The sequence below is a fragment of the Struthio camelus genome, chromosome 2 (assembly GCF_040807025.1).
Source record: "Struthio camelus isolate bStrCam1 chromosome 2, bStrCam1.hap1, whole genome shotgun sequence".
Lineage (NCBI taxonomy): Eukaryota > Metazoa > Chordata > Aves > Struthioniformes > Struthionidae > Struthio > Struthio camelus.
Genome location: NC_090943.1, coordinates 80324316 through 80340960, shown reverse-complemented (window position 1 = coordinate 80340960; position 16645 = coordinate 80324316). Strand labels below are relative to the sequence as shown.

Sequence of the window (16645 nt, the reverse complement as noted above, 5' to 3'; positions counted from 1 at the left end):
ATTTCTGAAAAAATGCAGTGGGCTGGCTACTCTGGATGTGATTTCTCTGTGTGGTCCCAGCACGCGTACTCTAGAGTATGCTTTGTAAAAAGCTGTGCAAAGGATTTTCCTTGCCTTATCAGTCAGGTATGTGTATTCACTTTTTACTAGGCTTTATGAATAATAGGTAAATACTCACTTGCATGCACCATATGGCAATAAAAGTTAATAAAACACAGCCTGAGCATGTAACGCAGTGCAGAGTTCAGCTCTTTGCAGAGCAGGAGATGGGCCGTGCTTGGCCGAGATCCGTCTAGCCCGGCATCTGGTCTCTAGCAGGAGCCAACAGCACGCGTGAAGGGAAGTGTGTAAGAACCAGGCAAGCTTCTCGGGTTACTTTTCCTGAATGTTGTTCCCATATCAGGTTCAGGATGTCTTCAGGAGGTTCACTTTGCCAAATGGGAGTGCCTAGGTATCGAATAAGCATCAGTGGATCCATTTTCCACAGTGCTGCCAAGTCCTTGGTTGGAGCTATGTAAGCTTTAAAAATCAGTAGGATCCTGTGGCCAGGACCGGCTGCTGAGCTGCTGTTCCTCACGGCTCCTGCGAGTGTTACAAAGCTCAGCGAGCTTGTAAGAGAGTACTTTGCTCTTTGTCGTTGTTATTACTACCGAACAGCTTGTGTTGCGTGCCATCCTGATGGTCTTGCCTGTATTTTGGGCCCTGAAGAAAGGAATTGGGTTTGCCAGTAATGCTGTCCGCTGAAAAAGGAGCGGGTGAGTGTGGCAGAGAGAGACAGGAGATGATGAAATGCAGGGATGTTCGCGCGGGTCTTTGAATTGCTACGATTCTTCCCCCTCCCGTTCCTTTTCCTGCGTTCGTCGTTGCTTCTGCCCTCTTCTGGCTTGTTTTCTTCCCTTTGGCTTCCACCTCTGGTTTCCGTTATGCTCTTTCTGCTTTTCAGGCCTGGGGTTTACCTTTTAATTTGCTTCCGTGGGAGCTATTTGGTAAAGGAGAGAGAAGCGTGGGTTAGGTCTGCGTCCGACACGGAGCGCCCCTCCGTCCAGCTCCTCAGGGTGACTTGGCGTGGCCGGAGACGGCGAACTCGTGGCTGTGCTGGGGCAGCAGCGATGTGCGGGGAGGGAAGCGGGAGGTGGGTGTTCGGGCCCGGGGAGCGCGCCGCGATGGAGCCAGGAGGAGAAGGAGCTGCGGTGGCAGGTTCCTCTTTTACAAGATGTCACCATGGGCTGCAGATACCAGCAAGCTCTTGGCAGAGCGTCACTGTGAGTTTCGAGTTCGTGCCGCTGCGGAAACGAAAGGTGCGATTAAAAAAAATGGGAGGGACTTGGAAATCAGGTAGTGGGGGCTGCCTCTGGCTTTAGGAGTCTGCGAGCTGGAAGGAGCGAGGGGGCCGCGTCGGTGGGGCGCAGCGATGGGACGCCAACGCGCTCTAGCCACCGCTCTCGTCTTGGTGTTTCAGGAGGCGCCCTCCGAGCTGTTGCGCTCCTCGAGTCGCGCGTCTGAGCGATGCGCAAATTGTTTTTCTGAAGCTGTAGTGAACACAGGATTTATCTCGGAAGTAATTATGTTGTAAAGAGGTGTAGTGTTTATCTGCGTATTTGACAGGAAGACAGGATTAACCACTGTGTTAAGAACGACTGGTTTTGTTGGTAACAGTTATAAATGCGTTCTGGTATTTATTCAGCTTGTGTATATATATGTTATTAGGAGAGGGGTGACTTAAAAAAAAAAAATCAGAGTTCCTCTGTGAAAAAAGCGAAATGCCAGTGTCTTTGTTATCCCACATTCACGTGTTTGTCTGGGGCAGAACGGACTACTTGTATTTTAGATGGATGTGGTCCCCCCCGTCCCCTCCGCTGCCCCTTCTCCCAGCCAGCTCCCCGGCACAGCATCAGTGTTGGTGCCAGCGGTGGGAGTTCGGCTCTACGTTCGGTAGCCACCCCGCACGTGGTAAGAAATACTGTCTTCCTTGAAAATTCTGGTTTTGGACAGTCAGAGTCAGCTTTGAAAGGTATCTTTTAGGTAGGAGTGGCGGCATGTCTATCAGCGTGACCGCGGGCGCTCTGTGTCAGGATTTGCAGGCGTGTGTATTAACCTCGCGCAACGCTGTGGGCTTTTGGGGCTGCAGAGCAACCAAGGAAGGATCCTCCCTGCCTGCTGCATCGCTTTGAAGGATCAGTAGCAGCAAGTAAATGTTCGGCTCTTTAAATAGAGTGGTAAAAAGGTACCACTAACAGTGTGGTAGACAAACAAGGTGTTTGTAGGGAAACTGATAAGATTAAAGGTTGAGATAATTATTGGTAATTATTGTACGGTGTGTACACTAATAATATGGAACAGCTTATTTGTTTGGATTCATAATTCTGTTCTAAAGCAACAGTACAATGTGCAGTCTATGTCATTTGTTAAACAATTACTTTTTTGTTTCAGGCCTGTGCACAAAGATGCATGTTGTTCAGAGCAGTTATTGACTATGTGTAAAACTTTCTCAAACTGATCTGTATTACCATCTGAATTTTTTGCAAGAAGCTGATTTTTGGAATATGACAAAATATGTTAATATGCCCTGAAGTCTTAGTAAATGTTGGATGCATACTGTTTATTAATGGCCAGCTTATTTCGGAAGGAAGGATGCCATCTGCCATCATATTAGCATGGACATCCCTGAAAGAGTCGCCTCTTCATGTCTGAATGTTGTTTCCCCTTGGTTAATCAGGCCTCAAATACTTAACCAACCTGTTTCATTCTAGAAAGTTTTTCGTTTTGAAGTTAGAAGATATAAATAAGTGATGAAAGATCATCGGAAAGGGGGCACCTGGCAATGGGTAGCTGCAAGGGAGATGGTCTAGGAGAATAAATATCAAATCATGCCTTTTACATCTGCAGCTCATTCTTCTGATGTGGAACAAAGCACAAAGGGAAAGAGAAATGGATCTGCCGTGGCAGGTTGCATCCGCAGCATCCGCTAGAGCAGGCACTGATGGGCATGGAAGGAAACCCCGGACCCACTTGTGGGCACACGTACCCAGGACCGCTCCCAGCATCTTCTAACCGTGCCAAACCCTTCTGTTTGCAGGCTCGTTTTGACGCAAGTTCACTTGTTCATTCAGTGGAAATTGCTGTTAAACCACCACTTACAGCATCAACAAAGATAATTATTTGAAACCCTCATTGCTGCTGGATAGCCACAGTTCATATGGCAACTGTTTTTTTATAGAGCAGCTTATTTAAATGAAAAAAGTGTAGTTTATAGTCACAGGTAGACTGTAATTCAAACAGTGTTTTTTTTTTAAACTGATTTAGAAATATTTGCGTTCTGATTATTTTGTTTTGAGTATATTGCTTCAGCACGTGGAGAGAATGATCTCTAATAAATCTGAACCTACCAGTCGCAGTTACATGCCCTGTATGCTTAGGTGTTTTTTTCCCCTCTTTTTAGCAATAGGCATCTTTTGTTAGCTTAATTATATAGAAAACCTTGAATGAGATCTTTTCAAACGCTCGGATAAATGTTCCTTTTTGTGGAAATAACGCTGTTACCTATTAGGCCTCATTCACCTTCACATTTCTTTTAGGCAGACTAGATCCAAAAATGTAAATGAGGAAAAGAGAGTAAGCGCACAAGTCCCTCTGCATCTAGAAATAAAATAATAAAGCTGAACTTGTATTGAAATATATTAAATTCTATATTGAAATATATTAAATTCTATATTGAAATATATTAAATTCTATAATTTTTTTTGGTTTTGCATGGTCAGATAACTTGATGGACTTGTAAAACGTAACTTGTCAGACATCTGATAAAAATTTGTGCTAGAAAAACTATACACATAATGTAGTTCTTATGTGCTGGCTTCTAAAAGTACAGCAATAGTTAAAAAGACTGTCAGTGTTACTGTTATTGTTCTGTTTCTCTGGGAGAGAGTTGTATATGGAGATCATACAAGGAAACTAACCTAAACATTTCGTCTTTAGGGTTCTCTTGGCTTTTAAGTCTTATGCCTCAGGCTAAGCACGGCTTCCTAGCATAATAGTCTTAGTAAGGAGAAAGGGTGAACTCAGGAGGGACCCTTATGCCTGCTTGAAGCCTTCTGAATTTCGGGAGCCCTGTTTCAGAGCTGCGTGGGTGTGCCGAGTTCAGGGGCTGTCTGCACAGGCTCTTTCTTACCGCCTGGACTTGGGGAAGGCAGGGAACCTCCGCGGAAGCCGTTATTCCAGGGTGAGTAGAAGGGAGCGATCTAAGCCCTGCGAATTTTGCAGAAGAGGAGAGTGCTTTTTTAGATATCTGTTTGTGCTGGGGGTACCTGTCTGTGGGCACAGATAGTTGGAGGGTGTGTTTTTGTGTTTTTACTTTGGTTTGGTTGGTTTGTTTGTTTGTTCGTTTTTCACTCTAGGAGTATATTAGGTGCAGTCTCCGGACTTCTCCTTTCTCCTTCTGTGCATACCGTACAGGGATGAAGTGTTAAGTGTGTTCCTGTTCCTCTTAGCTGCTCAGCTGACTTAAAACCTTTCCTTTCCTCATGAGAGAATGTGTGATGAGGTTTCTATCTGTTGACTTGATTTACTACTCTCTTCTTTAGTTAGGGACTCTGAAGCCTCTGGTCTGCCTAGTTGCAAGTGAGCTTCTACCTGCAGTTATCCACAACGTGTATGCACACTTAAACAGGTAGAGGTTGAGGGAGAGAGATAGACCATTTACCTGTTACCATTTTCTTTGGGGCGTATTATCAGGAAGTGACCTCACGTCCTTTTTCCGCTCTCCTTCAAAGTCTAGTCTTGTCTTTGGCCCTTCTGACTGAGAGAAAAGAGTATTTGCTGCCTCTATTCTTACCCTATGAGATGCATGCAGGGGGAGAAGGGGTACAGCTGGGTTTAAAAGGTCTTTGGCCCCCAAATTCTCCTACAGCGTGGCGAAACACCTAAACAGCGTGCTTCACACCAACACTGACAGCTAAGTAACCTGTCCTCTCCAAGGATGCTCTTTGCATTTAGTAGTTTAGTACGGAGAAGAAGTATTTTTCTGAAGGCGTTCGTTTCTTCAGCTATTGACTGTGTTCTTCAGCACGCAGGGGCAGGTGGGGAGAAATCCTCTCGTAATGCATGCAGTATGCAAGACATCAAACGTAGGAACGTTTATATCTTTGCACTTACTAATATCATGAGCAGCCCCATTAAAGTCAACAGCTTTTTTGTAATGGAAACCAGGGCATCATAAATATGTACAGATTTAGTATCTGGATGAAGAAAGATAACTGGTCCTTCGTGTGTGGGGTTTTTTTTTTTGTTTATTTGTTTTTTAACCTGGGATATAGGAGCCTGACTAGGTCAAGTCCTTGATGCTTCATTTATAGTCAGGGGGAGAAAAAGAAGGCTGAGCTCTGAGTGCAAATGCTTAATTTTATTCCTCTTCAGTTTCTTTCCAGTATATTCAAATATAGGTCTTTCTGAGACTTTACAAGTTAAAAGAAGTAAATTTATGTTTCTTCAGTGTAAATGCATTGTATTTCTAATTGTTGGAATAGCCCCTACTGCACTATGTGCAAGAAAAACAGCTTTTGAGAGTCTGTGATGTGGTATTTGTCCTTCATTTTGCATCCTAAATACAGATAAATAGTCTTTTGGAAACCTGAATTAAAACTACCCGGCAGTAATATAATGTTACTGTCTGTACATTAGTGATATCCATTAGTTACGATGTAAACCCACATAAACCGGTTGAATTTAGTTGAGAATGGTGCATAATGCTTGAAATGTCATCCTTGCAGAAAATGAACTGCAGAAACATTGGAACAGGAGCTTTATGTCCCTATATACATGAGTGCCCAGAATTTTTATGAGCAGATACTGCCGACTGTGCGCCACAAGGAATTTATAGGGACAAATTCACATTGGAACATGGCATCATAAGACATACTGCTTAGAAAGGTAGGAACTTGCTTTTAACTGATGAAAAGTATCCCCCTCACCTTTTTTTTTCGTTTATTTAAACGAGCAAATTTAGTAGAGAAACTAGTTTTGTCTATTAAATTTATGTGCTGCTCAGATGTATTATTTCTGTGATCTATTTGTTTTGGCTTAAATTGATAAGGATTAGATGTGTCCAGTGCTTAGATGGAAAGCTTTTACAGGCAGAAAATACATAGTGGTAGGAGAGGAGCAGCTCATCTCATGTCACTCTTTTCTATAAGTAGCTTGGGCAGTTGCTACGGCGTGTTATGGAGCAATGTTTTACTACTCATGCTGCTTTCTCAGTGTGGTTTGTAAAACCCACAGGTCTTACTGTGGAGTATTTATTAATTAACAAGCCTTTGTGTTTAGGATGTTAGCTTTTAAAAAATTAGAAAGTTTCCACCTTTAATTAAACAGCATAGTGACATTTGGTGAGATCAAACATATTAGTAGTCAGTATTGCTGATTATTTTTTTTTCTGAATGGCATGGCTCCGTTAATTTGCAGAATGAAATTTCTGCCATTACTGAGTTATCTCCAGTCTCCAGCCTTCCTCTCCTAAAAGGCAGTGATGTCTCATAACAGCATGCTATCAACAAGCAAGCGCGTGGGGCTCGGTCAAGCTGCCTATAGCAAAGTGTTTTGAGTCACACCATTAGGTTGTTCCTGCTTATGATAAATATAATGCAATTTGATTGGATCTCATATCATTTTGGCACCGTGAGTATTCTGCTATTTACAAAATAAGTGTTTGGTTATTGCATGTTTCAGAAAGTTAGGGAGATGAGACTTCATCAACTTTATTCTGGTACTGAATGACAGCCGTTACTCTTTTGGTGATTGGTGTCTAGATTTTATTAGAAAGGATCTCCAACGTTAGAACCGGCTTGCAATAAGCAACCGTTTCATCGGTCTCAGCAGACAGGTAAGGATTAAGCAAATGTCAGACCCATGATGACTCCCACTTCGGTAAAAAGAAAAGTATGTCAAGAGCACTGAGGTGAGCTTTGCCCTACTGCAGTCTGTGCTGTATGTGCTTTACGGATAGGCAGCAGATACATCCTGTAAGGCTGTTGTTTTGGCAAAACAGTCAGTAACACGAAAGACCAATTCCTGTCCTCCCTTGCACTCAAAAAGAATCAAATACTCTTCTTCCGTCTGTGAGGAAGGTAGGTTGAGGCGCGGTGGATCCAAATGAACATGGAACAGTGATGGTCTGGCATTCACCGATGCACGTTTTGTATTATATGCAGTCCGAGTGGTGAACGGGAAAGCTAAAACTTGGCATTATTCTTTCCCTGAAGTTCCTGAAAATGCCCTCTCTAAATGCAGATGCAATCAGCGTTATGTTGGGTTTGGTCTCCTGTTGTCAGTTGACAGCTTTGGGTGGAGGAAACCTGCTCCAAAACTTTGGGACCACAATAACAAGCTTGATGTGATGTGACTGAGACCTGCTTCCTCCTGGAGTGTCTCCATGGAGTTTGGGTGGGTAGTGGCTGGAGAGGACACCAACCTTTTTGATTACCTTCTTAGATAGAAACCCACAGACGTTCTTCAGATGTTAAACTAACAGCGAGTTTGAGATGACTGAAGCCCAATTATGTTCAATAGAAAAACATAATGTATCTTCACGCCTCTGGAATGGAAACTGTACGTCTGCTACTGTTCTCTTTGAAGTCACCGCCAAAACTGTTCCTGTCAATGCAGAATTTTGTTTTTCTACATGCGTGCTTAGTTTTCAGTATCTTAGGTGGAAGTAGCTTTAGCAAAAAATAACTGAGTTAAAGACAAAACAAGTACTCTGAACAGGTTATTTTTTAGCAACAACTTGGTTAGTCTTTTAAAATAGTCTTTGTAATTTTACTTTAGAAAGCATTATTTCATTAGCTATATCTTTAAAATATTTAAAAAAAAAAAGCTACAGTACAGATCTTTCCTCCATCCTCAAGTATGTTACAGTTACAAAATGGAACATTTAAAAAAAAAAAAAAAAAAAAAAGGATGAGTAACAGTTTTTCAATGCTGTTGGGAGAGGAAAAGAAATAATCATTCCCAGATTATGTAACTGATGGTAACTTTATGAAGTAATTGTAGAAGCAACTGATAGCAGACTTTTGAGGAGTCGAATTCTACATAGAGAGCAAATGACAATTTATTTTCATTTTAAACATAAAGAATTGCCTTATTTTTTTCTGTGGCAGTTACTCTAGTGACTGTGTAAATTTCTTTGTGTTCTCCAGGTGCTTTTCACACATGAGTGCAAGAAGAACTGCTAGTTAAAAGAAGTGATTGTTATGGAGGACAGCATGACCACCATGAAAGGGAGCTGCCTCCTTGCACTGTTGCTGGCAGGACTTGGGGTATTAGGAACACTGGAGCCAGCAACAACAGAAGATACCCACTGCCAGAGAGCTGAGCACCCAGTTATTGCATACAAAGGTATGGAGTAAATGAAAAAGTGTCTTTTCCTCTTCCTAAAATATTTTCCAGAAATAGGCTAAGGATTTTGTAGTCCCATCGTTCCTGGAAGCTTCTGTTTGTGCTGTAAAATGATGTGGAAAAAAAATGCTTGCAGTGCTGTTATATCATCATGTTAACTATGTTCCATACAGGTTAAACACAAGTTTACAAAGTTTGCTTGCAATCTGATGCTGAATGTGTCAGTAGAAGACGGATCATTCATTTTCCTCTGCAATTAAAATATAGAATTAGGATCATACTATAATGGGGTAGTTCAGGTTGGAAGGGAACCTCAGGAAGTCACTGAGTCCAACCTCCTGCTTAAAGCAGAGCTAGCTGTGAGATCAGACAAGACGGCTCAGGGTTTTATCCAGTCTTATCTTGAAAACCTCCAAGGATGGAGACTGCACAACCTCTTTGGGCAACCACAGCTTGATTGTCCTTACAGTGGAAAAGTTTATTGCTTATATCTAGTCTGAGTCTCTTGTTTGAACTTTAGCCAGTTGTCTCTTGTCCTCCCACCGCGTACCACTGAGAAAGTCTTGGTTTCATCTCCTTGATAACCTCATAGGTGTTGGAAATTGCTATTAGATCCCACTCAAAGCCTTCCCTTCTCTAGGCTGAACAAGCCCAATTCCCCCAGCCTCTCCTTGTACCTCGGGTGCTCCGGTCCCCCAGCTTGTTGGCCCTCCACTGAACTTGCTTCAATTTATCACCGCTCTTCTTGTAGAGGGAGGCCCAAAAGTGGATGCAGTATTCCAGATGCTTCTAGTGATTTTATGATCTCTCCCCTTGATCCTGTGTCCTTGAACAGACCATGCTCCTTTTAATACAGCCGATGCTGTTGGCCTTCTCTGCTGCAAGGCCACACTCGTGCTTGCTGTCTCATGTTCAGCTTGCTGTCTGCCAGGACACCCAGGTCCTTTCAGCGGAGCTGCTCCCTAGCCAGTTGATCAGTGCGCTCTGTCACCTCCTCCAGGCCGTTGATGAAGATGTTACACAGGACAGGTTCTGGGATCCAGCCCTGTGATATTCCACTTGTTACCAGTGTGGAGGTAGAGTATAGCCCGTGAAACATTTACTCCCTGAGCCCTATCATCCAGCTAACTTTTTACACCTCTGGTTGTCCACCTTTACAGACAGACTGTAACCACATAACCTTGCATACGAGAATATCTTGGGAGACAGTGTTGAACATCTCACTGAAGTTGAGATAAATGACATCCCCTGCTCCCCTCATCAACAAATCCTGTCACTTTATTATAGAAGGTAGTCAGGTTGGTCAGGCATGATTTACCCTTGGTAAATCCATGCTGACTGTTCTCAGTCATCTTCTTCATGTGTCCGTAAAAGTGCATTCCAAGAGGACCAACTCCATGACTTTCTCAGGAACTGAAGTGAAACTGACTGGTGTGCAGTTCCCACATTTATTTTACTGTGGTCACTGAGGACCTTCCCCAATCTCTGTGACTCTGCGGAGATGGTGAGTGTCCACTTCTCTCAAAACCCATGGATGGAGCCTGTCTGACCCCATGGATTTGTATGGACTGAGTTCTTGTAAGTCATCCCTGACTCAGTACACCGTCACTGCTGGTAGTTCTTGAACCCCTGCGCTAAACGCATTGTGAGTGGTCTGGGCGACCTTGTTGGTGAAGATTAAGACAGAGAAGGTATTGAGTACCTCAGCCTTATCTGTGTCTGTTGGCACTCTTATCACCTGCCCAATTCAGCAGCGCTCCCGTTTTCCTTGTTCAACTTTTTGTTACTCTTGTAGCAGTAGAAACTCCTTTTGTTGTCTGTGATGTGCCTTGCAAGTCTCACCTCCAGCTGAACTTTGGTGAATCTCGACACCATTCTTACAAGCCCAAGCAATGTTTCTAAATTCCTTGCTGGTAGCCTGTTCTTGCTTCCACCTCATGTATGCTACCTTTTTACACTGGAGTTCCACCATGAGTTGCCTGTTTTGCCAGGCCAGTGTCTTAATAAATGTATTTGTCTTCCCAAATTTTGACACAGATGGTCCTTCAGAGTGGAGGATGCAGTACATAAGAAGCATTTAGTGACTAATCTGAATTTATATTCATTTGAATTGAAGTTTTTCCATTAGTATAGCAATTTAAAAGAAGCATTACAGTTAAAAAGTTTGTCTGTAAAAAGAGTAAGCGTAATTTTTATCATAACATATGCAAAAAGTTGTAAATTAAAGTAGCACAGATGAAATTCTGGCACTTAACTGCTTAATTTCACAAACTAAGCATTCAGTGCACGTAGATTTTCTGAGTGTGTAACTGTAAAAGCAAATAATTGAGACTTGTTACCAGAGCCACATGCTGAAAGTTGATTAGAAATGCATTGGTTTATGAATCTGAATATTCTAGTGGTGTCCTTCCGGTTGTAAGTTAGTTATGCTAAGGCTCATTGGTTTTGGATTGGGGATGGAGACCTTCTCTGTCGTCTTATTTCAGTTGTATTTTCTGGTGTAGCCCCAGATAGTGTCACAGAGATTACTGAACAACAACAGTTAAATTTTATTGTAAAGATCCCAAAGTGTTTTTTCATTCTATGTTTGGAGTGTAAAGAACACCTTCTAAATATATATGGGGAGCAGAAATATATAGAAACATCTATTTTCAGATGGTTCATGTAAGATTTCTGATAAGATTTTCAGCGCTAGATGGCCTCTTGACTTTCGCAGTAGAAATCTCGTCAGTCAGTACGTACCCATGACACGTCTTAGCTTTTATGAACTGACATATCTTAAAAAAATCTTTCACTTTAATATGCTCTGACAATCTGCAGCTCATATACAACAGAATGATCTTTAGGAACCTTCAGCAAATCTTAAGTATGTGTAGAGGCGTAGTTGCAGTGCAGCGTACATACAATATGTGATAGTTGGGTAACGTAACTGTTGTAGGCACACAGCAATTCACTAGTAATTACAGGGCTGTGAGTTTAGGGAAGACAGAAGAGGATGAGAGGCCAAAGGAAAAAGTGACAAAGACAGAGGCTCTTCTTTGAAGCTGTGTGTTAGGAATGGACAATTGGACGCTCGGTTGAGGTATCAGAGTATGAGAAAGGAGATACATGTGGGAAGAACTCTTCTGTGAATGAATACTGCTGTAGGAGTTTTATGATGTTGCCATGAAACAGTTTTGGCAGGGTTCAGCCAGCCTTCTTCCTGATTGTTGTATTCCTCCTGCAGCATTTAACAACTTTATTGATGCCTACAGGAAAGTGAGTCACCGTAGCTGTTGGCAATATTAGTGCTGTAGGAGCAATACAAGGTCCTGAAATGAAGTGCTAACAGCTAAGAAGCTTGTTAGTTGACTGCTGAATCGATGTCCCATGCTATAAGCTCATCTTATAATGATATCAGATCTGCCAGTGCTAAATGCTGTGCAGGGTGCTGAGCACCAACCAAGGCTGAGCACAGTTGTTACTGCGTGGTAGGTACTTGTGAACTCCAGTGCTAACTTTACAGAGATAGCCACTCTTTTGTTTTATTTAAAATGAACTAAAGCCATTTTTTTTGTAGTTTTAGGTGTGCCAAAATAGCAATATATTTATTTGAGTAGTCTTTCTTTGGGAGGACTATACGAAGCTTGGTAGATGGACTATAAACTATTATATAAAACTAATGGAGTGAGAATCTGCTGTAGCGTATGGATGAACAGCTGGAAAAAACTAAAAAAAAAAAAAAAAAAAATAGTCACCAGGAGTTGTCATAATGAAATATGGAGAGGGAGCATGTCTCTTGAAAGAGCTTACTTTTTGTCCCAGTGCCCATCCCAAACTACTCAGTTGTGTGATGATCCTGTGAAGTTACCTTTTGTAGAAAGGCATACTACTATTTCTATCACTGCTTTTCTCAGCTAAATATTTTTTACTGAAAGACTGTGGTATATCTTCTGCTATCAAATGGCAAGAATTCCACGCACCAGTTGAGAACCTTTATTCAAATATTCAGTTTTCCAGTCGAAGAGGAAAGCAAATAGCAGTTGCAGAACCAGGGGAGATATACGTGCATTCAATGGATTTTCTACGTGACCTAAAAATCTCTTTCATTGTATTTGTTTCACATACATGGTACCAATAATCCTGATGTAAACTATTTATCTGCATAATTAATTTTATGTATATATCATGAACCTTTTCTCCCTCCCAGGAACTATAACAACAAATAAGAAGGTCTTTTCTAGATACGAAAAAGTTTCGACTCTAAAACCCCGTCTTAGGTCTTTCCTTGAATAGAAGGTAGCACTTTGTGTCCCAGTCGTAAGCTGGAAATTTCCTTTTCTGGTTATTTAAAATTGGTGGGAGCTATTACAGGGATCAAGTTTATAAAAAGCAGACCTCTAAGTATGAGATAGGTTGACAGGATCAGCCCCTGAATGTGCAGTCTGGTGTGTGTTATGTTGCCTCTCTCCAAGAAGGTATCTGCCTCCACACATGCAAATGTGTGTTTCTCTGCTGAAATTTAGTCACTTTTTTTTTTTTTTTTTGCAATTCTTTCTGCATATGTTACACACATATACTGAGGATTCATCAGGTATGCTAGCATAAATCAGAAGTAAACAGAGGCGTTGAAGTCAAGAGGTTGTAAATCCTGTGCATCTTGGAGATTTGGGTACAAGCAAACAAGGTCCAGGTGACCAAATGGACAGATAAAGAAACAAACTGTAAGGTTATTGGTCTATGCATATGTTTGTTTATGTTTACAGTGCACAAATAAATATATTTATGCTTGAAAATAACTTAAGACTTTAGAAAGAAAAAGACGTGAAATAAGGTGGTCATTAAAGATAGAAAGCAAAAGATAGAGCATTACAATTTTTATTAAATATTATTTCAGCTGGTTATGCTTTTATGTGCATGGAGAAATTGAAATGTTAACTGTGTAAAGAGTATGAGGGTTTATTGATGGCCAGCTTGTTTCTTTCTTGGAAAAATGTGCCTGCTTAATATACTAAAGGGACGTGTTTAACATAAATAGTTAGAAAGGGCTATTGAAAGCAAGTTTCCTGCGGGTGTGATAAGTGAGGAGTAAATCATATGCAGACAGTGTTTAGAAAAATAACAGAGAGGTCTATGGAAAAAACAAAAACTGTTTATCAAAGTTGAACTATTCTTATGCAAAAACAAAGTGAAACAGTAGACTGAGGCTTGTCTAAATCTTTCCACAGGTTTCAAAGCACTTAGCCTTCCACTCTGCAGAAACGCTGTGGTGGATGGAGATGATATTTTAGTACCGGTTAAAAACAAAGAACAAAACCCACAAAAGTAGTTGTAATGACACCCAGTTCCACCACCCTCCCCCCCCCCCCCAAACGCACAAATCTGCTGAACTTTGAACCTGTCGCCTATCAAAACTCACAAATTGAGCTGAAGGCTCATAATGTAGACGGATAGCTTCCATTAGGTAGAACTGAAGGGACTGTACCAGCTGCTCAGCAGTCTTTTTTGCAGGTTACCATCCCAGTCCAGCTGTTAAGTGTGGTTTTCCCTGCTTTATTTCAGGCAAACTTAGCTAAGTTACTGCAAACAATTTAGGTTAATCGGACGATTTAACCCGGCTTATTTTGTGTAAATAGGATAGTAATCTCTGACAAGACTTCTCCACTGGTGGAGCAGTGTGTCTGGTGAGAGATGTGGGGTGTGTGGTTGATAGATTTGTGATATCTGTTTTAACAGTCCTGGGATGCAGCCTCATTTATATTTATTAGGAAAAGAGGGTAACAATAAACTGGAGAAAATTTAACCCAACTCCAGTTTCAGGGGTGAAGTTGTTCATACTGACTCTCCTGCGTTTCAGCTGCATAAAGTCTAATTTCTTAGGCTTTCCTATAGAAGTAAGAAGCAATTGTATACTTGACTGAATCTTATTTGATGTTCAGGTTATAGCTGAGATCATCTGCTCTGGGGCAAATCTCATTCTTTTAAACACTCATAAAGTAAACAGGATTTAAGACAGTGCTATCTCAGCAAAAGAGGAACGGTTGACATAATTTTAGAAGCTGTGTTTAGTGATATTTTAAATACATGTTGTGCTGTGCGGAGGTTATCTGTTGAATAAACATGCTCAAAAATAACATGAAGTCTCAGTCCGTAGAAGAAACAGAAATAAACCCTTCATTTCTACTTGAGGTTAACCAGAAGAGAAAAATAGCGTAGTTATTTTTTGATTTCTTGGTTCAGGAAACCTACAAAATATATATTCTTAACCTTATTGCCTAACCACCATAGAATTCCCTCACTTGCTGTTTGTCTAAGTAATATAGACTCAAGACATCTCTTCTCGTTTTATCGTGCGGGTTTGTATATGGAGCACATGCACTTAACATGTGCCAAGAGGAAATAGCTTCTGGGCTGAATGAAAAAGGATACGTGCTGTACAGACTTGTTTTTGTTTGCATTCTCTTCTCTTTCCCCAATCTTGTTGCAAGCTGCTGTTTAAACTGACAGTAGTCTACTAAACTATTCAGTTTTTTTTGCCCCCCCCCCCCACCTTTCCTCTGGTATTCAAAAATACGTTTTAAAGACCTCCTGCTAACTTCAGCAGTGGGATTGAGGTGTGCTGCTTTTCACCTCTATCCTCCTTGGAGTTTTTTCTTTAAATAAAGATGATTCATCAGTGGAGAAGAGTTGATGGCTAGTTATTACAACTGTGGTTTGTCCAGGCAGCAGGACAACAAGACTGCTGGAGCTGTCCTGCTGAGGACCAGCCCCTCTTAAGGAGAAAATCAGTTCTTCCTCCAGTTATGTCTTTTTATATATATATGTGTGTGTGTGTGTGTATAAATATATATATGATTTCTTCACTGTGTGCCTTACTACGGTTGGGTCACGAGGAATTTCCTGCTTGTTAGAGAAGAGGCAGACCGAGCGGAGGGCTGCTGCAGCATTCTGTTATCTATACACGACAGTCAGATGGAGTTAGAATTTATTTTTTCTTCAAAGGATGCACATTTTTAATGGAGATGTCTTTTGCAACCTTTCAGGAAAAATGCCTACGTTCCAAACTGCTGTATGCTCAAGAGGCAGCTCAGCCACCAAGAAGTAAAGCTCCTAAGCAAATGAGGAACTCTCCTTTTCTAGAAGTTAGTATGTTTAAAAGAGAACATGAAACACAATATTGCTTTCAGTTTTTCTTTTTTTTTTTTTCTACTAGACAGTATTTTACATTTTCTGTAAGATGCTCAAGGTACTCTGTATCCCTTCTCTGGATGGCTCTCAGCATTGGGTGTTCTACTGGTCTTACCCCCTGGGAGAAGCCATTAATGACGCATAACCACTGTTTCTAAAGCACCTAGCACAGTGTGAATTGTGTTTTTCTGGAGAATTAAGTTCTCTGTGCATCATCTCCACTTTGGTTCATGTGAATTTGGTTCTGCACCCTCTTTAGGGACTGCATTGGAATATGTCCAAAGCTAAGTAGTGTTTCCTAAAGAAGGAGAGCGTAGGAGATGGCTAAGTTAACATTGGACAGGTAGTAAGTAGAGAGTCTGCACTCTTCACTTGCCTTTGCGTAACTCACTTCCATCCATCTCTTCACTGTGCTCCTGGCTGCCTGACCTTAATAGCCCTGCACAAAACAGGGGCTATGTTCCTTGGAGCTAGGGAACACGTGGGCTCCGTCCCTGTGCAGCATAGCAGCACGGCCGGACCGGCCTCTCAAAGCAGCAACAGACGTCCTTCTCTTGCACTGGAAATCTCAGCATTAGCTTTCACAAGAAACATCTTTGATTCAGTTCTTTTCGGTGACTTCGCCTGAAGTAACCTAGGCCGTTAGTTCATCACAGATGGCAGCAGTTGCAGTTACTGGCCTTCCTTATAGGGCCATTTGGTATTTTGATACTTGGCAGTGATCAGTTCCTGGAAAAGCTAGTTCTGGTTTTCCTGCTGGCAAGTGTGGTCCTCCTTTTGTCCGTTCTATATAGCATTTTGACTAGTTTGATGGGGCGTCTCTCATACCTGTGGCACCTCCTGTCTTTATTGTTTGTCCCTTGGCTAGCTTTCTATTGGCTACTGTATCGGCTGATATATGTGAGGAAATCCTGGCCCATCTTTTTGCCTTGCCTGGAGCTCTGCAGTTTTCCAGCAATCATGCAGGTGTGGAGAAAAAGCTTTTTTTAATTTTCCCTTTTTCTGCCGGGAGGAGGAGGGGAGAAGGAAAATGTAATTATAAACTGTAAGAGAAACTGTATGCGTGTTTATTTGATGCACTGAGAGGAAG

At 41.6% G+C, this 16645-nt stretch overlaps 1 protein-coding gene across 31 annotated transcripts in view; it reads left to right on the top strand.

Annotated features, from left to right (window-relative positions):
* SEMA5A (semaphorin 5A) overlaps positions 1-16645 on the top strand; it is a 315141-nt gene that overhangs the window by 84176 nt on the left and 214320 nt on the right. For 18 of the 31 annotated variants that reach the window (XM_068931379.1, XM_009665155.2, XM_068931381.1 and 15 more), the window contains one exon: positions 8190-8388. In XM_068931379.1, coding sequence (XP_068787480.1) covers positions 8244-8388 — 145 coding nt within the window. In that variant the 5' untranslated portion in view covers positions 8190-8243. Of the gene's footprint in view, positions 1-237; positions 756-5765; positions 5926-8189; positions 8389-16645 lie in introns of those variants that run through there. The other 13 variants (XM_068931382.1, XM_068931389.1, XM_068931372.1 and 10 more) reach the window with 4 other exon arrangements.